This window comes from Sminthopsis crassicaudata, chromosome 5, assembly GCF_048593235.1.
Source record: "Sminthopsis crassicaudata isolate SCR6 chromosome 5, ASM4859323v1, whole genome shotgun sequence".
NCBI lineage: Eukaryota > Metazoa > Chordata > Mammalia > Dasyuromorphia > Dasyuridae > Sminthopsis > Sminthopsis crassicaudata.
Window position 1 is genome coordinate 302,199,982 of NC_133621.1, and position 27,512 is coordinate 302,227,493.

The 27,512-nt window shown below is 43.0% G+C and overlaps 1 protein-coding gene and 1 long non-coding RNA gene across 3 annotated transcripts in view; one reads left to right on the forward strand and one right to left on the reverse strand.

The window, feature by feature from the left end:
• Window positions 1-26,164, reverse strand: part of SHISA8 (shisa family member 8) — a 30,042-nt gene extending 3,878 nt beyond the window's left edge. The window contains exon 1 of the mRNA XM_074269660.1: window positions 25,569-26,164. Coding sequence (XP_074125761.1) covers window positions 25,569-26,164 — 596 coding nt within the window. The remainder of the gene's footprint in view (window positions 1-25,568) is intronic.
• Window positions 1,131-7,006, forward strand: LOC141545007 (uncharacterized). Of its 2 annotated transcripts, none has more exons than XR_012482849.1 (3): window positions 1,131-1,708; window positions 2,192-2,336; window positions 6,814-7,006. It is a non-coding gene; the product is annotated as an uncharacterized LOC141545007 (long non-coding RNA). The 2 variants fall into 2 exon arrangements; XR_012482850.1 differs by having other exon boundaries at window positions 2,195-2,336.
• Window positions 26,165-27,512: the final 1,348 nt, after the last annotated feature.

The following is a 27,512-nucleotide window of genomic DNA, read 5'->3' on the forward strand; positions in this document are numbered from 1 at the left end:
CTGACTGGAGCATGTGGCTGGTACGGGCTGAGTGACCTTCAGCGACTGTCTGCCCCACTCTGAGCAGTGCAGTGTGTGTGAGTGTGTGAGTGTGTGTGGCGCCGAGGGGGCCTGTCGAGTCCTGTTCCCAGTGGAGGTGACGGCTGCTCTCGCCTCCCCTCCCAGCTGCTGCCCTGATTAGAAACCAGTGATCTGCTTTGACACTCAGACCCTTCTCTCCTGGCAGATGGCGCCCGAGGAGGACGCGGGAGCCAGGCAGGGAGGAGGCAGGGTGCCGACATTCACAGCTCGGCCTCCGCGCCCGGCCCTGGACCACACAGGCTGGGGGGGATCGAACCCGAGCCCTTGTTCTTGAGATGAGGGCACAGGAGTCCAGAGAGAAGTCAGGAGATTTCCCAAGATGGCAGGGCTAGGAACTGGCCAGAGAGCGTGCAAAGCCAGTGATCCTGCAGCCTTCCCTGCTCTGAGCTTCTCTGGCGTGCTGCACGCACGTGCTTCCTTTTACACACCTCCCTGGGTATTCGTACACACATGGAGGCAAATGTGCATTTGTACGTGGGTAGAGTGCATATAAATTATAAGTATATATAATATGCACATATTCTAACTTCAAATGTGCAAAAAGATCAGATTTTTTTTTTGGAAGATCAATTTAATAGATTTTTAAAATAAGAGTTGGGGCGCAGTAGAAGTTAGGAGGACCTGAGTTCAAATTTGACCTCAAACTCTTCCTGGCTGTGTGACCCTGGGCAAGTCACTTAACCCCAATTGCTTCCACAACAACAAAATAATAATAATAAAATAAGAGTCTACTACATGTTTAATAAGGGTATAAAGACAAAAAAGAACTTACATTCTACAAAGTATAAAGGAGGAATGGGGGACTGGACCAGAGGTTATATTGATAAAAGGACTCTCAGATTCAAGTTACCACTTTCTCTCTCTTGGAGGGGAAGGTCATCAGAGCCAGCTCTGTGTCCCTACACCCTTGTTCCTTGTCTCAACCCACCCCAAGGTCTCCTATTTCCTCCAGGGCCATCTCCCAGTCTGATACATATCCTGCCCAGATGGCTCTGGAGGGGAAAGTGAGGCAGGTGACCTTGCACAGCCTCCTTCACTGAAATCCAGTTCATTTGCTGGTCATAGAATCGCCTCCCTGACGTCGTGGACCTGGTTAGAATAAAGGACAAACAGCAGTAACCTCATAGACCAGAATCTGGGCTCTTTCTAGCAGACGAGGAATCTCTGGATTTCAGTGCCAGAAGGGATCTCAGTCCAAAAGAACAAGAACTATATTACAGTGGTCCTCAAACTTGTAAAATAGGGGGCCAGTTCCCTGTCCCTCAGACTGTTGGAGGCCGGACTAGAGTAAAAACAAAAGCTCACCCTCTGTCTCTGCCCCTCGGCCCATTTGCCATAACCCGGCGGCCGCATAAACGTCCTCAGTGGGCCTCATCTGGCCCACGGCCGGAGTTTGAGAACCCCTGCATTATAATATCCCAGACAAGAATCAGCCAGCCTCTACTTGAAGATGTCTAATGATGGGGCGCTCACTACCTCCCAAGGGAGGCCATTCTACCCATAGGCAGCTCTAATAGGATTTTTTTTTTCCTGATATTAAGCTGAAATCTTCATCTCTGCACTGGGAAGTACCACCGTGACCTGAGCACATCTGGATACTTCACTGGCTTCCTTTGCTGAATTATGGGTAGGGCTGGAGCACCGGAAGGGAAGAGATATTGTTGGAGGGAGTCACCCCAGGAATCCTGGGCAGGGGGGAGGATGTTTTTATTTTTCAGAGGATGGCAGAAGGGGGACATATCCCAAGGGAGACAGCCCAAGCGGTTCAGTCCCAGAATCCATGCTCCCAAGCCTCCTTGCCCATATTCTCTCTTGACTTTTGGCTGACATTTTCATCATGATGGCTCTAATCCAAACCTGTTACTTCATGTTGTCCTAAAAGATGTCACTTTCAGAGAGACGATTCTCAATAACCAGTAGAAAAAAAGGGGGGACAATTAGTGGGTATCTAGAAGGCCCGGCTAGAATTAACCTGAAGAACCCCCCCCAAAAGGGACCCCCACCTCTCAGTTTTCTGGCCTGGGGCTCTCTGCCCCATTGGAGATTCTGAATCTAATTGCTTCCTGTGAGGATCTATGGGGTGCGGTCATTATTATAAGGTGTTTTCCAGCAGGTCACTTCCTCCTGACCTTAGCACAAAACTTCAGAGGACCAGACGTTCCTTTCGGACTGACAAGTGTGAAGCTTGGGCTGCAGTTGATGACCTTGGAGGCTGCTCTCTAGGAAGCTAGCTTTATCAGCAGCATTTGCAGAAGGTTTGCAAAATGCCTTACCAACATTATCTCAATTTGATTCTTTTAATAACCCTGGGAAGCAGATACTTAAGCTGTGTTTGCCTCAGTTGCTTTATCTAGAAAACAAGGATAATAATAGCCTCTGTTTCCTAAAGTTGTGTCTGGTTCTATGTGACCCCATTTATGGTTTTCTTGACAAAACTATTGGAGTAGTTCACCATTTCCTTCTCAGCTTATTTTACAGATGAGGAAACTGAGGCAAACAGGGAGAAGTGACTTGTCCAGGATCACAGAGCTAATAGGTGTCTGAGGGCAGATTCGAACTCAGGTCTTGCTCACTCCAAATGCAGGAGTCTGGACTGCACCACTCAGTTGCCAGTATTTGCTTAGCCACAAGTAGTTTGGCACAAAAGCCTAATGTTTAACACCTAAACTGGCAGATTGGTGCTAAACGGTCCGGGTCATTAAAAATCAGTCCATCAGGATTGCTGTTTTCCCAGTTAATGCACCTGGGGCCAGGACAGGTCTAAATTAGCAGTCTCATCTGTATACAGCCGTTATTTCTGCCAGACACACTGCTTCGACAGAGGTGCAGTGATGGAGCTTATTCACCCAAAGACACTCAGGAGACAAATCTCCTTAGTGATGTGTTGAGCAAAAGAGGGCATTTGTTCATCTCTTTAGATTGAGAAGAATGTGGAAAGAGTTGAAAATGCTGCAAAACCCAAGGGGTTTTGGGTTTTTAATGGTTTATTATTTTTATTTTTAAGGGAACAAGTATTCTTTTTATTAATCTGCCCCTCCCATTACAAATTTTAAGACAAAAAACAAATGCCTCCCTTTGTAGCTATATAATCTAGCTGTTTCTATCTATCTATCTATCTATCTATCTATCTATCTATCTATCTATCTATCTACTTATCTATCCATCCACCCATCCATTCATCCTTCCTTCCACTATCCATCTATCCATCCATCCTTCCTTCTATCCATCCATCTATCTACTCATCTATTTATCTATCCATCTATGTCCATCTATCCATCCATCTATCCATCTATCTCTCTGTCTGTCTATCTATCCATCCTTCTGTCTATCTATCTATATATCCATCCATCTGTCTATCTATTTATCAATTGATCTATCTATCAGTCTATGTCCATCTGTCCATCCACTTAGCCTTCCATCCATCCATCCATCTATCCATCCATTTATCCATCTATCTATCCATTCATTCATCCATCCTTTCTTCCAATCTTCCATCTATCCATCCATTCATCTATCTACCTATTTATCTATCTATTTTTCTGTCTGTCTTCTGCCTGTCTGTCTGTTTCTCCATCTATCTGCCTTCCTGTCTGTCTATCCATCTCTCTACCCATCTATTTATCTATTTATCCAGCTCTCTATCTCTATCAGTCTATCGATCTATCTGTGTCCATCTGTCCATCCATTTATCCTTCCATCTATCCTTCTATCTATCTATCTTATTGTTTGTGCATGATAATGCCCAGATCTATTCAGGAAGAGAAGGAAATAATCATTAATTTAGAGTCACTTTAGAAAAAAATAATGGGAATTTTTCAGTAATAAAACTTTCCTGAGTTATCTAATTGGACCCTTTGAGCAGAGTTTTTTCTCTTTCTTCTTGAACTGGCTAACCAAGAAGGAAAAAGGGGAAAAAAACAAACAAGGAAAAATGTAACACAAAAATGCTCAGCCAGAAGGCCTCTTTCAATCTCAAGATTTTGTTGCATTGGACATAAAATCATGAAATATGATCTATGAGACATAGATTTCTAAGTTATTCTGGGAAGAAATTATGATGCTTGCTTTTATTGAATTTCCTGTGGAATTTTTTCTTTTCTTTTCTGCATATGCTTCCCCAGAATTGTTTAATTAGAAATTAAGAAGGGAATTTGTGCAAAAATGCACCAAAATCTGAAAGCATCCTCTTCTTATTCTCCTCTTTTCTCTCTTTCTGCTGATCTCATGAGTTTTCACTCTGACAAGGATGAAGTTGGGCAGTGTAGGAGGTCCTCCGAACCTTGTACTGTCTTCACATCACTCCTCTACAGTAGAAATGCATTCAGGTAGTCAGCATTTCCCCCTTCTGTGGGCCAAGCATCCAGAATGGAAAAAGGTATTTTATCAATTTTGCTTTGAGATAAAATACCTTTTTCCATTCTGGATGTATGATTTGTGAATAGAACCTATTTCTTCCATTTATTTATTTATTTGTTTGTTTGTTTGTTTGTTTGCTTATTTATTTGGGATAGAACCTATTTCTTGTCATTCTCCTTCAACGCAGCAGCTATCAGATGAAACTGATTTCCATTTTTCTAAACACCATTTGTATGTTCTAAAGTGCCTAACCTGCTGTGAGCATCTTTCTGTTGTCCAATATTTAATATTATTATTATTATTTTTTTTTACAATTTTTAATTGTAGCAAGAATTTTATCACTGAGCTCAGGAAAGTTCCCCGTTGTAATTTCCAGTCTTCCTTCCCTGGATCATTCCCAGAGATTTGGGGAATCTTTTAAGGATTATTTATTTATTCATTTGTGTATTTGTTTTTGCTTAAGCTCAAAAACACCTCGATCTTAAATTCTTTCTTGTAGCCATCGCCTGATCAGAATAGTAGTAAGGGGTGACAGGACCAGCATGGCACCCCCTGGCTCTGGCAAATCATTTGCATTTGCATTTCTAGCTTCTGGTATGTCAAGAGGAAAGCTGTTTTGGGGGAAAATACAGAAGCCCTTGGAAAAAATGAATGTCTGGAGGGCTTTCTGTAAGAGGAGGGAAAAAAACCCCATGTAATCATCCAGAGGCCCACATTTTACTGCACAATTCAATGAATCTCTGAATACAATCATTTGAAAATTGGGCTTTGGATTTCAAGTTCCTGATTGTGCCGCCATGAATTTTGTATACATTCATACCAGGTTTTGAGATATTTTTTTTGAACAATTTCCATCCACATGAAGTCTCACATATAATCCACAGCAAACCACTAGTAGCTCTACCTTGTAGCTACCTTGTAGCAAACGGGACAACAGTGTTTCTATAGCAGTTTATTGAGGGATTTGGCCCACATTTGGCTAGTTCTGCTGATTCTTTGACTGTCTGTCTCTGTCTGTCTTTGCCTCTCTCTATCTCTCTGTCTCTCTTTGTGTCTCTGTCTGTCTTCTCTGTCTCTCTTTGTAAATCTGTCTCTGTGTCTCTGTCTTTGTCTCTCTGTATCTCTCTGTGTCTCTGTCTCTGTCTCTCTGACTCTGTCTCTCTGCCTATTTTTGTCTCTGTCTTTCTCTGTCTCTCTCTCTCCTCCTCTTTCCTAGGACACAGCAGCTTAAAACCAGGGTCTATGGATTTGTTTTAAAGAAAGATTTTTATAATAATTTCAATATAATTGCTTCCCTTTGTTAAGCTTCTATTCTCAGTTTTAAGCATTTAAAACCTGATTCTGAGAAGGGATCCAGAATCTTCACCAGACTGCCTGCCCAAAGAGTCCAGGACTGCTCTAGAATAGAAAAGAGAATTCTTGGGACTCCAGAAGGTGATCCAGTACCTACATTTAATATGCTAACAACCACTGGACATATTCAGACCTAATAGCAGTCCAAAGTGAGCTCCCATGTTCTCCAATGGGCACCCTGCTTCTGACTTTCCAGCCAAAGATAAGGAAATGTTTACTGGAATGGTCAAGATTGACAAGGCAAGGAGACCTAAAAGATTTCTTGCTGTCATGTCAACAGAATTGCAACTTGTCCCTGGAAGTCTTGTCAGAAATGTCATAGTGGAAGAGCTAGGTGGCGCAGTAGATAAGAGCACCAGCCCTGAATTCAGGGGGACCTTGGTTCAAATCTCATCTCAGACACTTAACACTTCCTAGCTGTGTGATCCTGGTCAAGTCACTTAACCCCAATAGCCTCCAAAAAAAAAAAAAAAAAAAAAGAAAGAAAGAAAAAAGAAAAGAAAAGAAAAGAAATAAAGAAAGAATGTAATAGTAAATAATAATAATAGTAATAGTAAAATAATAATAATAATAGTAATACACTTTCCATAGCCCTGGGCCTTTCCCTTCTGTTACTCAAAACATCTCCTTGCAAAACTTAAATAGTTTCACTTGAAATGTTTTCCTTTCCAGACCAGACATTGCTGGAACTGTTAAGCAGAGACCAAGATAACCTTGATGTGGGTTGAGACAGGGGACAGAGGGAGAAGATCCATGGGAAATGAAGAATACAAAGGAATCTCCTCCCTGGGGGGTTTGAGGACATGGCATCTGCTCCCCTTGCTAGTGCTATCAAAAAAAAATCTCTATCTTCCCCAGCTAGATGTAAGCCTTACTCAAAACAGCCAGCACTTTCTGAAACTTATTACACTCTGTACACAAAATTTTGTAATGAGATTAAGTATTTTGTGAAAGATTTCTTACAGAAAACTAACACGACTTTAGCCCATTGAAATGACTTTCCCTCATCCCTTTCTATGTCAGATTTCAGCATCCACCATGTTTATAACTGCCCATTTATGAATTGGTTGTTCGCATTGGACCATGCTGCGTGAGAATAGAGAGGAGGAGAGTCGAATGCTTTTAGAAGAGACTTTGTGTGAGCTTCGCGGGGAACAAAACCAAATATTTTCAATGATTATCATGTATTGCTCTCCATCTACAACCCGATTTCAATACCAGGTCATATATAAATATTAACTTAAAATCAATAACTACCTCTTGATTCACTTGTAAGCAGTAGAACTTATGGTAGGAGATGGAATATCTTGAGATTCTAGAGTTGATTTAGCCATCACCTATAATCTAACTTTGCATTCAGGTAAAAAGTTGTCGAATTAGCGATCTATCACAGGGGAAATAGTAATAGCTGTCTATCGGGAGCGCTGTCTAGCACCTCCAGTGTTGTATTAAATCTGGCCTAATACAGATTTCTGGGAGAGTTGGGAAGACTCAGTTTCCCCATTTTTCTTTTCTTTCTTTCTTTTTTTTTTTTTTGCTGAGGCAATTAGGGTTAAGTGACTTGCCCAGGGCTGGTGCTCTATCTTTGCCACCTAGATGCCCCCATTTTTCTTTTTAAAGAGAAATGTCCCACATGCTAGGCCATGAATAATTTGAATAACGAATTCCTTGAATAATGAAACATTCTGGCTCAGTCGAAAAATATCGATGATCTTTACCTGGGACCAAACAGAGCTCTAGATTCTTGTCCCATCATGCCTAGAATGACTTTCAGACCTAGGTTTGACAAAAATGCTGGATATTGTTAGAACCACGTCTCTTCTTCATCCTTCAAAAAAAAATTCTTCTAACCATGGTAACTATGATCGCTCTTAATGCTTCTATCACTATACATCACTGAATAACCAACGATGGAGAGAAAACCCTATAATAATTATCCATTTCCTAGTAATTGCCTGTACAAAATGCTTAAGGAATCCTGGGTGAGTCCATATGGTGCTGCTGAGTTTGCAAAGAAGATAGCAGAGAGCTTTCCATCCATGAACCGATTCAGAAGCCCCCCAGAGTCCAATTCTGGTTTTCCTGCTCTCCCGGAGGACCCAGGGGTGGTCTACCTCATGTCTCCTAACAACTACTGAATGTGTAAAATGAAATCAGGACATACGGGGAAGGGTGGAATGCTGTAGGGCTTGTGACTGCTGTGATTCATTCCCGACATTTGTTATAGGTTCTGTGACCTCTTCTTCTCCACTGTACAAGAATATGTTGATTTTTTTATAATTTTGGAATCAAAAATGCATTGTTCTTATTCTGGGGAGTGTACGATAATTGATATTTCTTACCATAAGAAACACATACATATATGGATTTTATATATCTATAAATACTGGAGATATAAGAAATACATGTTTTCATATACATATACACATAATTATATATGAGCACCCATAATTGTATCTATGTTTCCGGGGATATATGAATAATCTCCATATAATTATGTATATATGCAAATACATAGACTCACATATATGTGTATGTGTATATATATATATATACATATATACATATATATACATATATACATATATATATATATATATATATATATATACATACAGAGAGAGCGAGAGAGCCTTTCTTAGTATTTTTGTGCATTAGAAATTTTCTTTTCTCTGTAGGATCTGAAATGGCTTTTCCCATTATAGAATCCCGAGGGGAAAAGCGACAAGCACATCCACATCCAAAGCCAATTTCCTGGCATTAACCAGTTAATTCAAGAGATAAAAACTATCTGGCCATAAAACTTATGCCAATATCAATTGGCTAATATCCTGTAAGTGTTAATAGTTTCTTGATTTCACCCCAAAACTGAGGAGGAGCCAAGAAGGTTCCTTGCTCTTTCCCTTAATAATAGCTTCATAGATGAGTATCTCTCTGAACTCAAACAACCCCCTATCACCTGGAATTGTAGACAAAACTCTCCAGAACCTTCCCTCCCCCTAAATTCTTTGTTAGCTAATCTTGAATATCCCAGTTATATATTCTCACTTCTTTGAACCATCATTGCCCTCGATTCTCAAAATGGAAAGAATGGGCAAGCCAACAAGAGTATGAAAGAATGTTCAAAGTCAATAGTAAGAGAAATGCACATCAACACGACACATGATGCTCAGCAATTTACAAAGCAAGGATTGGAAGCTGAGATAACACCTCTATCTCATCAATAGTCATTCTAGAACTCTGGAATAGGAAGGGACATCTTTAGTGCTCAGAGATAGGAATTTTCCTCTCCAAAAAGGGAAAGCTAGGGAACCATCTTTGAAGGAGCTCGCATACCATCACATCATCCCACAGCCCTGCCTCCCCCAGTAACTCCAGCCAGCTGTCCTTTATTATCCTTTAATAAATTATCTTTGGGGGAATAGAACTTCCAGACCTCAAGCTGTATTATAAACCAACAATCATCAAAACCATTTAGTACTGGTTAAAAATAGAAAAAGCCGATCCATGGTACAGGCCAGGAAAGGAAAATATCAAAAACAATGAAACTCAATCACCCAGCATTTGACATGCCCGAAAACATCAATTACCCAGGAAAGAAGACCCTATTTGACAAGAAGAACTGCTGGGAAAACTGGAAAATAGTCTGGCAGCAATTAGATTTAGATCAACATTATGTAACAGTGCACAATAAATTCTAAATGGATACATGACCATTAAAAAGAAAAAGAAAATGAAAACTACAAAAAACTACCTCTCACAACCCCATATGGGTAGGATGGATTTTTGACCAAACAAGGGTTATAGGCAATCACAAAAAATCAAATAATTTTGACTACGTTAAGTTTAAAAGCTTTTGAATGAACAAAATTAATGCAACTAGAATAAGAAGAAAAGTGTTCAATTAAAAAAATCTTCGTATCTAATGTCTCCAATAAACATCTGGTATCCATGATAAATAGGAAACTTACAGAAATTTATAAGACCAAACCCCATTTCCTAATTGAGAAGTAGTCAAAGGAATGAATGAATGATTCTCAAAATGGAAAGAATGGACAAACCAACAAGAGTGTGAAAGAATGTTCGAAGTCATTAATAAGAGAAATGCACATCAAAATGACACATGATGCTCAGGAAATTGTCAAAGATGACAAAAATGAGAATAAACAATGCTGGAGGATTTGTAGAGATGGTGGATACACGGATGCATTGTTGGTGGAGTTGTATATTGATCTAACCATTCTGGAAAGCAATTTGGAATTATGCAAAATGAGCAGTGAAGTAGTGTAGTAACTAGAGCGCTGGAAGACCTGAATTCAAATCTGACTGTATGACCCTGAGGAAGTCCCATCATCATGTTTGCCTCAGTTTCCACATTTGCCACATGAATTGGAGAAGTGAATGGCAAAGCACTTTGATATCTCAGCCAAGAGAACCTCAAATGGAGTCACAGAGTCAGACACGACTTGATTGATCTATAACAAAGAAATAGATTCAAATGTCCATAGCCTTTGGCCTGGACATTTCACTGTTAGACACAAATAAGGAGGCAGATGATTTTTTTAAAGCCCCTACACAGCGCTATATTTATAGCAGTACTTTTTGTGATAAAAAAGCCCTGGAAATAATGACTATATCCATCCATTATGGAATGGCTAAACAAAATGAGGTACATGAATATGGTGGAATATTACCATGGTGTAAGAAATATACAATTTATAAATTAAGAAAGAACATTAGCAAAAATAGTTGGAACTGAATGTTAGGAAATGATAATGACCAAACAGCCCCAGAGAAGAGAGGAGCCTATAATTCTCTCCCTTCTTTGTACAGGTCGGCATGGAGGACTGAATCGAATATTGAACTAGTCTGAGATGTTGGCTAGTTTTATGATTTTTTTTCTTTGTTTCTACCTTAAAAAAAAAGATTCTTGGAGTTAGGGGGTGCAGTGGATAAAGCACCAGCCCTGAAGTCAGGGGGACCCAAGTTCAAATCTGACCTCAGACATTTAACACTTCCTAGCTGTGTGACCCTGGGCAAGTCACTTAACCCCATTGCCTCAGCAAACAAAACAAAACAGATTCATTTAAAATTGGGCATGGAGATCCCTGCCTGTCATCCCAGCTTCAGCAAGATTAAGATTGGGGGGTCTCTTGAGTTTGGAAATGCAGTGAATGAAGCCAGAAGGGTGTCTGACCTCAGTTCAGTATTAATATGGTGCGCAACCAGAGGGAGGGGGGCACTGAGTCACCTAAGCAAAGGAGAACCAGAAGCAGCTATATGGTGCAGTGGGTAGAGCACTGGCATTCAAGTCAGGAAGACCTGAACTCAGACACTTAACCCCAATTGCCTTGCAAAAAAGATAAGAAAAGGAGACGCAAATAAAGTCTGAAACTAAGCAGAGTCTGGGGCCAATGAATTGTGGGCAGGACCTTCCAGTATCACCTGCCCCTCTGGCCTGGGTCAGAAAGGAGTTTGTTGTTGAGTTATATCCGACTCATCACATTCCCATTTGGGGTTTCCTTGGCAAAGATACTGGAAGGGTTTGCCATTTCCTTCGCCAGATCATTTTACAGATGAGTAAAGTGAGGTAAATGTGGTTAAGCAACTTGCTCCGGGTCACACTGCCAGTAAAGATAAGTCTTCCTGACTCCAGTGCTCTATTCATTAAAAGGAAGGAATTGAAATGGGTGGAAGAAACTACACTCTTTTCCTTTCATTTTTAAGCAAATAAGTTTTGCAAAACTAACCAGCATATCAAAAGAACCTATACAGTGTACTTTTTAGACATTTAAAAAATGTATTTATATATATATAATTTATTAAATTGATTATATTTATAGTATGATAATATTTAACTATATATAAATATTGAATTCATTATTAAATATTTATTTAATTTTTATTAATTAAAATATTTAGTTTTTATTAATTAATATTAAATAAATCTTTATTTATTTTGTTAAATATTTCCTAATTACATGTAAAAAATTAGTAATCAGTTTTTAAAATATTTAATTCCAAATTCTCTCCCTCTCTGCTGCCCCTTCCCTTTCCTTGAGAAGGCAAGAAATAGGATATAGGTTGTAGATGTGAGGTCATGAAAAACATAGTTTCATATTTGTCATTTATGTGCAGTATGCAAAGAAGGAAGAAAGGAGTGCATGATTTCCTTTGGGCCCAGGCTTGGTCATTATCATTTTTTTTTTTTTTAAATCTCTTTTGGACATGTAAGTCATGGGTATCTTTTTTTTTTTTTTGCTGAGGCACTTGGGGTTAAGTGACTTGCCCAGGGTCACACAGCCAGGAAGTATTAAGTGTCTGAAGCCAGATTTGAACTCAGGTCCTCCTGACTTCAGGGCTGGTACTCTATCCACTGTGCCAAGGTTATGGATATCTTGAACCCCAACCGATCTCCTCTCCTTCCATCCCAATGTTTCACCTAAATCCCTTCATGTTTTTCCATGTCTAGAACTTTAATCCTTGCAGCAATCTACCTCTGACCCCTCTCCGGGTGAGCCCGAGCAGAATCCTGTCTCTAGGATTCGCTCGGCAGGGATGAGAAAGAGGGTGGTACCTTTGACAGAAGTAGGAAAATTAAGAGGGGAAAGATACCAAATTGTGTTTTTGACATGTTGAATTTGTGATACACATGGGACATCATCCAGTTGGAAATACCCTGTAGGCAGTTGCTAATGCATCCCTGAGGTTCGGAGACTGCGCAAAGAAATCTGGGAGTCATCTGGATAGAGAGATGAGTCAACTCTTGGTCTCTGCTGCTTTCCCCCCTCCCCCCCCATAAGATGGAAAGCAAAGAAGCCCCTGGCAATCTACCTCCCAGCCTGCCTTTACAAGCTGGTTGTATGATATTCCATCTCCACCCCCCTGCCTTTCCAGACTGTCCCCCATTCTTACAATGCACTTTCTCTTCCTACCGCCTTATACCGCCTTCCCTCTAGGTTCAGCCCAAGGGTTACCACTTCCCTGAAACTACCGATTCACCCCAATTTCTATAATCTTTGCTTCAGTAGAATGTAAGCTCCTTGAGGGCAGGTTTTATAGTGAAAGCCCAGTAGACATCCAGTAGGAGCTTAATAAATGCTCATTTAGTGAATAAAAGCCCTCTCTTTGTTCCAAGGGCCCTTTCAACTCTGACATCCTCATAGGGATGAAGAAGAAGAGAAGGAAGAGGATGAAGATAATGAGGAAGAGGAGAAGGAAAAGAAAGGAGAAGAGGAGGACTGGGGATGAAGAAGAAGAGGAAGAGGATGAGGTCCATAAAGACACATTCTGTAGCCTGTGTTTCTTGTGGGGCTGAGCCTGTACTAAGTACATAGTGTGTCATCGGCAGTGTGTGTGTGTGTGTGTGTGTGTGTGTGTGTGTGTGTGTGTGTGTGTGAGAGAGAGAGAGAGAGAGAGAGAGAGAGAGAGAGAGACAGAGACAGAGACAGAGACAGAGACAGAGAGACAGAGACAGAGGAGACAGAGAGACAGAGAGAGACAGAGACAGAGGAGACAGAGAGACAGAGACAGAGACAGAGACAGAGGAGACAGAGAGACAGAGACAGAGACAGAGACAGAGGAGACAGAGAGACAGAGACAGAGAGAGAGAGAGGGAGAAAGACAGGAACACATACACACACACACACACACAGAGGAAAAAAAAAGAGAGAGAGAGAGAGAGAGAGAGAGAGAGAGAGAGAGAGAGAGAGAGAGAGAGAGAGAGAGAGAGAGAGAGAAAGAAATCAGACCAGGAAGAGACAGTGGGGATCAGCGCCTGCCCTGCACCTTAGGGAGTGGCTGGGATTCAGTCACGAGTCTGTTTGAGGCAGACCCCAATCTCATCTTAGGTCCCCCTGCCCCTGAGGACGGCGCTCGAGCACCAGCTGGTGGAGGGCACCGGAGAGCCAAAGACCAAAAGGGAAGCAGTACCTGTCCTGCAGGAACTTACACTCTCTTGCACTGTCCTGCAGCCCTAAGCCTCCTAAGCCTGGCTGGAGAGGTGCCTTCCTACCTTTTAGAGGTAGAAGGAGGAAAGTGACATTAGAGGTAAACTGAGGACTGCCCTGGGGATTTGGACAAAGGGAAATCCAGAAGGAGCCCCTTCTTCTATCCCTGTCATTTCCACAGGAGCCCGTTCCATCTCCCCCCACACCTGTGATTCCCTACCTTTAGCCGACAGCAGATAACTCACTGGATGACCTTGGTCTTCCCCTCCACTTCCCAAAGCTCACTTACTTCTCTGTAAAATGGGAATCTTGGTTCTTGGGCCCCTTCCCCAGGAGGGGCGTTGGGAACATTCTATAGACCCGAGCATCTCTCCGTGAGGGCCGGTGCCACCTGCTGTGTGATCTTGAGTCATGTCACCTCCGAGGCCTCCTCTCCGACGTGAGGGGGTTGGATTGTCTCACTGCTGAGGTCCCTTCCAGCTCTGACATAGCTTTAATCTATTCTAAGGCCCCAAATGATATGGAAATTTATGTAAATTGGCCCGGCTCCTCTTGAACTTTGGGAAAGGGGAGTGGGGAGGAGGGCTTTGAAGGAAGAGAGATTTCCAAGTGGAGTTAAGCCTTGCTAAGCCTCCCAGCCTGCTAAGGCTCAGCCCCTGCCTGCCTTCCTCTCCATCACTCAATCCCTATGTTGAGATGCTGGGATTGAGGGATCCTGAATTCATCTTCCCATGGGAGAGAACAGCAAAGACCCCCACGCCCCTGAGAACCAGGCTCAGATCTGCTCTTGTCTGCCCCATCCACCTGGAAGTTTTCCCTCTGTCGGACCCCATCCCCCAATTCCCCAGGATGCAGTAGGGGGTGTGTGTGTGAGTGGTGAAGGGACATGAAAAGACCAGCTGGACTCTTACCTGGTCCAGGAAGCCTTTCCTTTCCAGCCTAAAACTCCGCCCCAGGAGAGAAATGGTTTAAATCATTTTCCTGGCCTGGCACTGAGTCCTAAAGACCACCAGAGAGCAAGACAGTCTGTTTTGTATTGTATCCACCGGTGCTTAGCAAAGCACCTGGCACATAGTAAGCATTTAATAAATTTTTTTTCCGTTTACTTGTTCATTCATCACCAACCAATATCACCTAGACAAGTTTAATCGGAAAAAAAAAATCTAAGATACAGGGATGAGGATTAGTTATCTTCAAATATCAGAGAGCAGAAGCAAATCTTATAGACTCAAAGGTCTAGGATTGAATCCTCATTGACTTAAAGCTAACCCAGCATTCTACCAGTAGGGAAAGTGGGGCCCAAACGACAAAGAGACAAAGGCAGGGATGGATGGGGGATTCCTGACAGTGAGAATCCCTGTCTTCAGGGGGATGTCATTTGACTCTCATTTTTACCAAAAAAAAAAAAATTAAGAATTTTGACAAATTTCTCAAAGAAAGGAACTAAGTTCTCCAAAGTGACAAAGGTGTAAAAAAGGAAAACCAGGATTTGAACTTGGGCCCCCTGACTCAGGAGTCAGGACTCCTTCCACTACCCAAAATGATCAGTTCAATTTGAGACATTGAATGGGCAGTGGGGACATTTAGGAGATGGTGTCCCCAAAGCAGCTGGGGATGAAGGTCCGGAGCTCAGAAGAGAAGTTGGAGACAGGGATCTGAGAATTTCCCAAGAAGTAGTAGTTTGCTACGGGACAGAGGATAAAGGGAGGAGACAAATGAATCCAGGATAGAACCTTAGGAAATATCCACGGTAAAAGACTTAGAAGAATACAGAAGGGCCAGATGGGGAGATAAGAAGTGAGCCAGGAGAGTGGGTTATCTCAGCCAGCATTTGAAGAAAAAAAGGGTGACTAGGAATATGGGGGATGGTTTTGGGATGGAAAGAGTAGAGTCATTAGCTTTAGAAAGATCAAGGAGGCTGAGAAAAGGTCATTAGATGTAGTGGATTAGGAAGTTCCTCTTAATCTTTGAAGGAGCAGATCTTCAAGCACTTCAAGTAAGTATAATAATTTATTAAGCACCAACTGTATACAAAGGCTTTTGCTCAATGCAAAGGTTACAAAGACAGAAATGATAGGTTTTCTTTTTTGTCGTCCCATCATACTGTCTTTGAGTGGGGACTGCAATGTTCACAGCTAAAACTGATACAAGTTAGAATATAAAAGGTCAAAAAGGGGGAGATGTACTCAATCTAGGAGAGAGAAATTCTTATGGGGTTGGGGAAAAAGAAGAAAATCCTCAAGGAAAATGGGAGGCCTGAGTTGGCCTTGAAGGTAGAGCGAGATTTCAATAATTAAAAATGAAGAAAGTGTATTTCAGATATGGAAAAATGACCGGGGGGGGGGGAATTTCCATGGGGGAAAGCAAATGCACAGATTTGGGAGAGAACAGGAAGAATTTGAGTAATAGCTAGTCATTCACTTTGTCTGAAACAGGGATTGTAAATAAGGTCCAGCAGAAAACAGAGTGGATGGGGCAAAATCTAAAGCAATAGTATAATCATGGTTAGAAGTTAAGAGGGAGCTGTGACCTGATGTAGGAAATATGCTGGGTACAAGTTTTAACCCATAAGAAATATAAAATAAATGAAGATATATCGTCTATGAACCAGAAAATAAAATTTAAATAGAAGAAATGTAAAACAATAATAGCAAAAAAACTCAGGAAAAAGCACAATAAAAGAAAGTAAATAAGAATAATTTGGAGAGGAGGCAGGAAGAGAAAATTTTGAACAAATCACTTAAATGGAAAGAAAAAGGACAAATGAGAAAGAGATATAGATAACTAAGGAAATGATAAGTAAATGGGAATGGGGGGGAAGATAGCCTCTGGAGGTAGCATAATATTAAAGTAGTTTAAAGAAAACTAATTGCAAAGGCAAAGCATGGACTTTGAGGGAAAAGAATTTTTAATGCATTATTAAAGAAGCAAATGAAAGAACTATGAACCTAACAATCATAACATCAAATGTTAATGGATAATAAAATGAAAAAGAATGACATAAGAAACATAAAGAAACAAAATCCAATGGTCTGTTGTATACAAGGAACATATTTAAAAATTAGAGACACATATAGAATCAAACTGAGAAGCTGGAACAAAATTTACCATGCATCGGATGAATCTCTGAAAAAAAAATCAGTTATAATCATACTATTTAAAAAAAAACACCAAAAATTAAAAGTCAAAATATGGATAGAGATAATTAAGGAAATTCCATTATGTTAAAGAAACCATAAACTATGTAGCAATGTTGATACTAAAAACATGCATCAAATGGCATAGTGGGTAAATTCATAAAAGAAAAGTTAACTACATTTTAAAATGTATTGATAGTAACAATAATAATAATAACACAAAAAATATATATAGTAATATACTATTAAAAATAAGAAGAATAATTTAATATTCTATCAGAATTGGATGAAACATAAATAAAAGGGAAAATATGGAATTGAACAAACTAATAGGGAACTTGATGCTGAAAGACTTATGACATATTCTGATTGGGAATATTAAACAATACATTTCTCAACCCACAAAGAACCCTTTTTAAAAAGCAGATAATTTGCTACAGCATGGAGAAATTATAAAGAAAGGTAAAAACAAAAAAGGAAGCAATACTAAACATATTTTTAAAATTTACTACAAGTAATTAGCATAGGGAATATAATCAAAAGATATAGACCTAAGAGAAGATTTAATAATGACAGATTGAATAATGAATGGATACCCAATAAATCATAGGAATAATTAGTAATAATGTGAAAGAAAATGATAATGATGATACAACATACAAAATTTATGTGATACAGCTAGAAGGAATAATTATATCCCTGAGAATATATAAAAATAACAAATAGAATAAATTTCTGAGAAAAACAAAATAGTAAAAGATAGGATTAATGAGCTAAATAAGAAATTGTTGAAAATTCAAAAATATACAAATAATACAATAATCATGGAGTAAATAAATTGGAAAATAAAAAAAAAGATATGGAATTTATAAAGAAAACAAAAATCTGGTTCTTTGGGGGGAGAAAAAAAATTATAAAGCTTTGGTTAACCTGATTAAAAAGAAGAGATAAATCAAATGAACAAAATACCTAGCCCTCACTTCAAGAGTACATTAACTTTCCCCCAACTACTTTACTGCTAGATCCTATAGACCAACAGTATCTAGAAGGTGAATGAGTAGGCATTAGCCAAAGTTTCACAAATTCCTTGAGCCATGAGAGACGGAGGGGGATGGAGGAAAGAGGGAGTTAGGACAGTGCTCTTAGAGACTCCATTCTGGACTATCTGGACATGGAACAGAAAGATGGTCCATAGTTATTGTTTAATTAATGACCATATGTGATGGATTGTGGAGACCATCAGATTATGAAGCCAAGTTGTTGATCAAGTTCAAAGGATCAAAGTATGGATTAAGCCTAAATCATACCTAGTGACTGGTGAGACTGACAATCTCACTGTTTCTTTGCTACTTTTTCCAATCTTGGAGAAACTCTTCCTTTTAACACTTTTTAACCTTTTCCCTACTTATTTCTATTTTTAACTACTTCTATTTTATTTCCTTTTTCTACTACTTGTTCACCATTTCCCCATCTAAACCAGTGGGAGGCAAGCTCTTGTCATTTTCCTGACTGTAGCTAAAGAAGTCAAATTTTAGGAGTTTTATTTCCTTAATTAGAAGCTGTGTGGCACGTTAGTTAGGGAACTGACCTCAGAGAAAGGCTGTCTCTGTCACATATTGTCTCATTTCTGCTGGAAAGAACCTAAATTCCTTCTCCACTCTGACCTTTAAGCTCAATCTTGCCTTCTCAATGGTGTCTCCTCCAGTGTCCGGACTCCATGAAGTAGATACCCATGGATACCCCAAGGAATCTTGGGTCCTGATCTGCTTCCTGATGTGCCCTGAAGACCTCAAGTCCTTTCCATCTACCCTGTAGCTATGCCATCTCACATATGATATCTCCCCAAATGAAAGTGTGAATTTCTTGAGAGTAGAAACTTTAAAAATATATTATTATTATTATCTTCAACACTTAGCAATTTTCTCACTGGCTGTGTGATCCTGAGCAAATTACTTAACCTCACTATGCCCCCAGATAGCTGTGTAAGATTATAAAGGTCAAAGTAACAGTCTTCATAAATTGTTCCTCAGGAGTTCCTTGGGGAAATGAGATCACACAGGTGGAGTGACTCTTTTGAATGGCTGTCTTTGTCTCTAAAACAGTCAAGATGAGCAGGATGGTGGAGGAAAAACCTGGAAAGACTTATATGAACAGATACAAAGTGAAGCAAGCAGAACCAAGGAAGCATTGTACACAGTATTAGCACATTGTGCAATGATCATTTGTAAATGACTTAACTATTTTAAGCAATACAATGATCCAAGACAAAAAGGTTTATGATTTTAAAAAAAATGCTATCCATCTCCAGAATAAGAACTAACAGAGTCTGAATGCAGATTGAAGCAAACTTTTTTTTAGGTTATTTATCTTGGTTTTTTGTTTTTGTTTTTTTAAATTTTGGTGGGTGCTTTCTTTCACTACATGACTAGTAAGGAAATATGTTTTACATGACTACATATGTATAATCTATATCAAATTGCTTGCCTTTTCAAGAATAAAATAGGGGAAAAAAAGAGGGAAAGAATTTGGATCTCAACATTTTAAAAAAATGAATGTTAAAAATTGTTTTTACATATAATTGGAAAATAATAAAATGTGACAAGAAATAAATCTGTTGAGCCTGAGCTCTGGCTACTGTCATGTGCAGTATCCAGAGGGCAAAGATCCTAATCCTCCCATGGCATGGACATCATAAAATGAACTATTGAGAGGGGAAAGATGTCCTTCTTCTGCTCTTCCTTTTTTTCCCCTATTTCCAAGAAATAGGCCTGTTGTCTTTTTTCTGTTCTGTGTTACTTGTTCTTCTCAATTTCAGTGTTGGGGAATGACCCTGGAGTTCAAACCATGAGCCAGAAGCCAGGATAGTAGGTAAGATAGTATGGATAGTCAGCCTGGCATGAAAGTTCTGAGGAGTTAGGGTACCTAGAAGTCAAGCCTGAGTTGGTGTGGACTTGGAAATAGGACTGTGTCAAGCTATGCTATGAACCTAATCCTCTTTCCCTCCCCTGAGCCTAAAATGGTACAAGGAAAGGTGGTGGTGGAGGAATTATGCCTTCTATACTCTTGAAGGAGTAAATTGTGTATCTATGATTATACCTTCTGAAGTAAATATTTCTGAAGTAAAAGTTAATCTGACTGCTAGAGCCTTATTAAACTGGAACCACCCCCTGTATTTGAGGGAACAACCTCAGTGGTGCTGGAGCCACTTGGAGAGAGCCTAGATACTCCCAAATCCCAAAAGTATTGGAGAATCCTAGGGGAAAACTAAAATCAAACTTACTTAGCCTCCCAGATGGTGAGAATTATGTTTGAATCAGTATTACAGAGAAATTAAACTAGTTGTAAACGAACTACCAAATGAAAAAAAGAAAAAAAGAAAAAGAAAAACTCTAGTCCAGAAAGATGTCTAGAATAATTCTATCAAACTTTTAAAAATAATACTTGTGCTATAGAAATTATTCTTAGAAATTGAGAAAGTACTTTACTAAACTTATTTTATGAGAGAGATATAGTCCTAATACCCGAACCAAGAAAGGATAAAGTAAAGAAAGAAAACTATAAGCCAATAAAATCAATGAAAAATTTGAAAATACAAACGAAATTCTGGCAAAAATACTATAATAATATTTCCAAATAATTACACAATGTGGTCAAGTTGGACTTGTATTAAGAATAGGAGGGGGTTAAACATTAACAAAACAATATATTGTGTTATGTTAAAAACAAAAACATATCAAGCCATATGATTATATCAAAAAGCAGAAAAAGCCTTTGATAAAGTAGTGCCTTCATTTATGCTAAAAACCTCTACAAAGCATAGGAATATAAGAAATTTGATTTAAAATATACAAAACAAAAATTATTATCATATACATTGTTTCTACACTGTTAACTTGACATGGCTCTAGAAACTCCTATAACAAGTGTGATGAAGCTGAGCATGATGTTGGATCATTTCCATACATGTTTTCTGACCCCAAAAGGGCATGCTTGACCAGTCTCCTAGTTGATCTCTGATTCTGATCTGAGTGGTTTCTCTAGTTGGGTAAGAGAAGAGAAGATGATATGTCAGTGATGATTTGCAATTGGATCAGGAAATCCCACCCACAGACCCAGAAGTTTTTAAAGGGACAGGACAAATATCTGCTTGAGCATCTGATATTCTGTCTAATCATATGTGTGTGTGTGTGTGTATTTGTGTGTGTGTGTGTGTGTATACATGGATAGATGGATATACACATAAAGATATATATTCATATATATGCATATATAGTCATCCAGTTATTTTTCAGCTGTGTCTGACATTTTGTGATTCCATTTAGCACAGATACTGGAATAGATTGCTATTTCCTTCTCCAGCTCATTTTACAGATGAGCAAACTGAGACAGATGGGATTAAATAACTTAATCAAAGTCACATAGCTAGTAAATGTCCTAGACCAGATTTGAACTCAGGAAGATGAATTTTCCTAATGCCAGGTTTAATGTTTTATGCACTATGGCACCACCTAGCTGATTTTCTCTCTCCCTCTCTCTCCCTCCCCCTTCCCCCCCCCCAACAATGATATCCAAGACAAAAAGAAAAGTTCTAGATATGAGAGATTATATATCAGCAGCATCTTTTGTAGTAGGAAAGAGCTGGAGACAAAGTAGATGCCTATTGATTGGGGAGATAGCTAAATTGTGACACATAACTAAAATTGGACACATCACAGGATCATAGATCACAGGCTTAAGAAGTTAGTAAATCCATCTCCCTCATTTGACCGAGGAAGGAAACAAAGATGTGAAGGAGCTTGCCTAGAATCACCATGTTAATAAGTGCCTAAGGAAGGATTTTGACCTGGCTCTTTCTGACTCCAAGTCTAGCATTCTATCCAATGTATCCTCTAAAAAATAATGATTATAAAAAAGCAACAATGAATATAATGAACGTTTAGGGAAGCAGAAAAAATTTATGTGAACCGATGCAAAATGAAATGGGCAAAATCAGGGGGAAAAATAAGCACAATGTAAATAGAAGGAACCATTCCCACCCAAAAACCCACTGAAATCAGACATTACCACAATTATAACGACCAAACTTGATCCAAGGAAGAACTGTCTATGACAAGACATCTCCCTCCCTTCTTCCAGTGGAACACTGGATATGATGTCAGGCTTTGTTAATGTATCGGTTAGTTTTGCTGAGCTACTTTTTTTTATTAATTTAATTCTTTGTTACAAAAGGGCCAGGTGAGATATATCGGGAAAGCTAGTTGATGTAAAAACCAAAGCTATCACTAACAGTGTAAAACACTTTAAAAATAAGTCAGTTCTGGAAGGGTGCCCAGCTCCTTTCTGCCATTCCATAATCTGATAGACTTCAACGACCAAGGGCTGGGAAAAGGCCGAGAGGACAGAGAAGCGCCCAGGAGACAGCGATGAGAACAAAGAGCTAGGGGCAGAATCTTGGGTGACCCTAACCCTTCTTCTGAGGATGCGCCACGAGAGCCTTTGCCAGGAGATCACGCTTGGCAAGGGCTACAAGCGAAGGAGAAAAATCCAGCCTAGGGCCAGGTGATAAGGTCAGGGAAGAGCAGAAACTCCCCCAGCCCAGGGAGATGCTAGGGCTTAGGGAGTTGGAGACTTCTCTCTGGAGGATTTGGCAGGCGTGATTTCTCTTTTCCTCAGCTCTTCCCTCTTTCTGCTTGGCCCCAGAGGCAGAAGAAGGTAGGGGAGGCGCGGAGGGGGAGAGGGAAGGTGAAGGCAAATTTTCTGCTAGTGAGAGTTGTCCCAAAGTAGAATGTGCTGCCCCAAGAGTAGAGGCTTATAAGGGACTTCCCAGCAGGGAAGTGGGGCGGGATTGCCCAGGCCGCAGGACAAGCTAGAAGGGCTTGGGCTCAGTCCCCTGCCCTCTGGCTGAAGAGAACCGATGGCTGTGGGGGATGATGCCCAGGATGTCCAGCAGGGGCAGCTGCTGAGACCCAGTGCCCGGGGGAGGGGGTACCCCTGCAGACCTTGGGCTGAGTCTTTCTCACAGAACTTCAAAGCTGAAAGGGAGGCCTCCTGGCCCAGCCTGTTTCTGACCAAGATTTGTCCTCTTCAATAACTCAGACAATGTATCATCCAACCTCTTCTTGAAGCCCTCTAGTGACAGGGATCTCACTACCTGGAATGGATCTCATCATTCAGGATTTCCTGATGTCTAAACCTAAATTGATCTCTGCAATCTCACCCCACCTTGTCCTGTCCTCTGGGGCCAAGCAGAACCAGGGAGACACTGCAACCCTTCCATCAGTTCACACAGGTGACTATCAGGCTGCCTGCCAGTCCCACCCCCATCCTCTGTTCCTCAAGTGAAACATCTGTTTCTTCAACCAATCCTTATATCACATTTCTCCCCTCCTCTGTACCAATGACCTTGTACTGAATCATTACATCAGATGAGGTGTGAGTTGGCCAGAGGGCAGAGTTTCTCATCTCTCTGCTTCTGGAAGCTCAGAAATCCAAGGCTGAATTAGCATCTGGGGGCTGCTGCTTCAGTTTGCAGTCCACTGAGATCCCTAGATCTTTTCCAGACAAACTGCTACCCAGCCAGTCTCCTTCCCACTTCCCTCTTGCTTTATTTTGTGAAGTTATTTTTTTTTAATCCAAGTGCAAAATTTTACATTTATCTTCACTGAATTCATTTTGTTAGCTGCCATCAAGTGCTGTCTCGTGATTTTTTTGGGCATGTTCCAAAGCACGCTGGATTGATGATCGTAGCATCCCCCTGAACATCAGAACCATCAGAAGCACACAACCGAGCTTGTACACTCGTGTCTAAGTACACATCTGTGGATGCACCTGTGGGATTGTGCACATCAATGCTTGGAAAGCTCCCCTTTCTCCCCTCCAGATTTCTCCTTCCCAGATCTTCCTTCATCCCTGTGTCACATGAAGAGCTGGTCCTTCCCCCTATTAAGGGAGACCCTCTACATGCACAAATGAGCCCTGTCCATCCCGTTTCCTCCAGCAGATTGCTTCCCTCGTCCTCTCTCACTTACAGCTCCCTGGATACTTCCCTATTGCCTTCAAACATACCCATATTTCTCCCATCCTCCAAACCCCTCCCATGATCTTTCTATCCCACTCTTGTTCCATCTCTCTTCTGTCCTTTTTGATTAAACTCTTTTTCTCCCTTCAAGGCTTCCCTGAGGAGCCACCTTCTCCATGAAGCCTTCCCGGATTCCCCCAGCTGGTAGCAGTTTTGCTGTCTTTGATTTTCCTGTGTCCGGCTTTCTCCTTGATATACCATTACATTCTACCTGCATTTCCTTTTCTGGGTACTCCAGCAGAATGGAAGCTTCTCAAGGGCAGAACTTTGTTTATGTGTCCCTGGACCTTGTGCACAGTAAGTGATGAACAAAGCTTGAATGGAATGGCTGAAAACTGAGGGGAAGGGAGTAGGCCCTGGTGTGCCGGAGGGCAGGTGAGATCAGATAGAGGTAGTTCTCAGACCTGCCCCTCTTTCCTCACCCCTCTCCTTCCTCTCCCCTTTTCCTTTCCCCCTCTTTTTTGTTTCCTCTTTCACCTTTCTTTGGATCTCCAGGCCCCCATGCAGTCATGTAACTCCTGTATGTGCAGAAGCTCACCACTCCTGCCCCCCCCAAAAAAACTCCCCAGAAACCAGGGCTGGAGCAGGCCTCCAGCACCTTGAGTGGGCCCTTCCTCAGGACGGAGGCCAGAATGAACGCCCTAGGTCTCCTCCCCACTCCAAAGCTTCTGACAGCCATGCAGCAGAGGTACAGGAAGGGTTATCAGGAAGCACATGAACCTTCCCTTTGTATCACCAAACACGAATTTCTCTGCTTCCACCCCAGGACACTTCCTGCACAGCTGGAGCTACTTGCCACAGTTTCCTGTAGCACGGAGGGGCTCTTTCCTACTTACTTTCTAGTTATTTGCTTCCCCCCCCCCCCAAAAAAAAGGCTAGACAGATGGACGAGAAGGGACATCCCCTCCCCTCCCCCTGCAGAAGGGCAACAGTCGATTTTTGCTCTGAGTCCCATGGAGAAGCCAGCTCTGAACACTGGGAGAGGAAGGTCAAGAAGAAGATGTGAGGGAAACAGGGTATCAGCTGTCTCGGGCAGAGAGCCCAGGACACAAGGGAGGAAGGTGGGGGAAGGGGGGAGCAAGAAAATGAGAGGGGAAGATGGAAGGAAGGAGAGAAAGAAAGAAGAGAAGGACAGAATAAGGGGGGAGGAGGGGAGAAATGGAGGAAAGAAAAGGGGCAGGAGAAAAGAGGAAGAAGAGAGGGAAGGAGAAGGAGCTTGGAGAGAGAAAGCCGGGAAAGGAGGGAGAGGCGAGCAGAGTGGGAAGGTAGGAAAGGCAGGGAATCTGGGGAAAGAAGCAAAAACGAGGAGGGGGAGGGAGAGAAATAAAAACGGGAAAGGAGGACCAGAGGAGAGGGAGAGTAAGAGGAGAGGAGGATGGAGGAAGTTCCAGAAAAGGAAAGGGAGAGACGGTCACAGGGAAAGGGAAGGAGGGAGAGAGGAGAGGCACGAGGGAAGCAGATCCGCGGCAGAGAGATGCAGGTGGAAGGAGGAAGACAGCAAACCTGGAAAGAGGGAGCAGGGGAGAGGAGGGGAGGCGAGGGGACGCACGGAGCGGAGCCAGGCCACGTGGGCCGCCGCCTGCGACCGGACTCCGGAGGGGCCGCGCTGCTCACCTGGCCACGGCGCGCTCGGCCCGCGGGCTGTGCGCCTTGTCCAGTCCCAGGCGGGTGAGGATGGCGCCGAGCGCCAGCAGGGCCACGACGCCGCACACGCTGTAGACCGCTACGTGGGCCCGGTCGCGCGTCGGGCTGGGGGCCCCCGGGCCGCCGCCGCCGCCGTCGAGGGAGGCCCCGGACGAGCGCGGGGAGCCGGTCTGCAGCCAGCTGGGCGTGTCGTAGTTGGAGCAGCGGCTCTGGTCCAGGCGGCGCGGGGCGTCCCGGCAGCAGAAGCGGTAGCCGCACGTCCCGCAGCAGTAGTGGTAGGGCCCCGTGCTGCAGTTGAACGGGGGGTCCCACTGACCCATCACGTCGTAATAGCCCAGGCAGCGGTCGCCGCCCGCCCCCGGGGGCTCGCTGGGCGCCGCCAGCGCCTGCTCGGGCCGGGGGCTGGGGCTGCCGGCCGCGCCGGGCTTGGGCTCGCCCTGGTCCCGAGCCTTGGTCTCGACGGGCGCCCGGGCCCGCGTCCGGCCCGACGCCAGGAGCAGCAGCAGCAGCAGCAGCGGCGGCCGCAGCGGCCCGGGGAGCGGGCGCCAGGGCGCCGCTCTAGCCATGCGCATCCCCCTCGCCGCCCGGACCACACTAAGAGCCCCCCGGCATGGCGCCCCCGGCGCGCCCCTGGCCGGAGCCCCGGGAAGCCGCCAGGACGGAGCCGGCTCGCTCCCTCGCCTCTCCCGTCTCCTCCGCTGCCCACTTCGTGCTCTTTGCTCCCTCAATTCTGCTCTCCGGCTCCACCTTTCCTCACCTTCCTCCTTCCTCTCCCTTCTTCCCTCCTCTCCCTTTTTTTCTGTCTCCTCTCTCCCTCTTTACCCTTTCTTGGGATCCCCCAAGTCTTCTCCCCTTCCCCCTTTTCTTTTCCTCCTCTCTCCGTTCTCCCCACTCTTCTCCCGTCCTCTTTCCTCTCTCTCTCTCTCTCTCTCTCTCTCTCTCTCTCTCTCTCTCTCTCTCTCTCTCTCTCTCTCTCTCTCTCTCTCCCTCCCCCCCCCCTCTGATGACCGTCTAGCAGGGGCCACGGTCGGGAGACAGGATTGGCCGGGCCTGACGTCCCGAAGATCCCCTCAGGCGGCCCCCCATGCTAGAAGCCTCTCACTTCGCTCTCTCCGCTCGCCCTCCTTCCTCGCTGGCGCTGGCGGAGACTGAGTGCTTCACACCCGGGAGGGAGAGAGGGGAGAGCAGGGCGGGAGGAGGGGGGGCGGAGGAGGAGAAGGAGGAGACAGGAGAATTGAGTGAAGACGAGCGACTCCCTCCCCCGCCCCTCCCCGGGAAAGGAGGGGAGGAAGGGCCAGAACTTGCCGGGATGGAGTCACCAGCTCACAACTAGCGAGTCGGGGATGGAGCTGTCCAGCAGGACTGTGGGGCAGCCCGCGGGAGCCGAGCCGCTGGAAGCTTGGCTTCAGGGCAGTAGGGGTGTGTGTGTGTGTGTGTGTGTGTGTGTGTGTGTGTGTGAGAGAGAGAGAGAGAGAGAGAGAGAGAGAGAGAGAGAGAGAGAGGAGAGAGAGAGAGAGAGAGAGAGAGAGAGAGAGAGAGAGACAGAGAGAGACAGAGACAGAGACAGAGACAGAGAGAGACAGAGAGATAAAGAGAGAGAGAGAGAGACAGAGAGAGAGAGACAGAGAGAGACAGAGAGAGAGACAGAGACAGAGAGTTCCAAACAGAAGCCTGTGGCTAGCTCTTTGGGGGCTCAGCGTTCTGTGCTCTAAATACTCTAGACTTCTCTGCCTGCCGTTCCCAGCCCACCTTCTCCATGCTCAGGCTGGCGTCCCCCATATTGGAGCTAGCCCCTCCCAGCTCACCCTTTTCTGTTGAGGTTCTTGTCTTCCTTTCCAGGACTCACAGAGGGGAAGAGGGAGGTTTTCTCAGAGACCCCGGCAGCCCTATTAGCTGGTGCTTCTCCTGCCATCC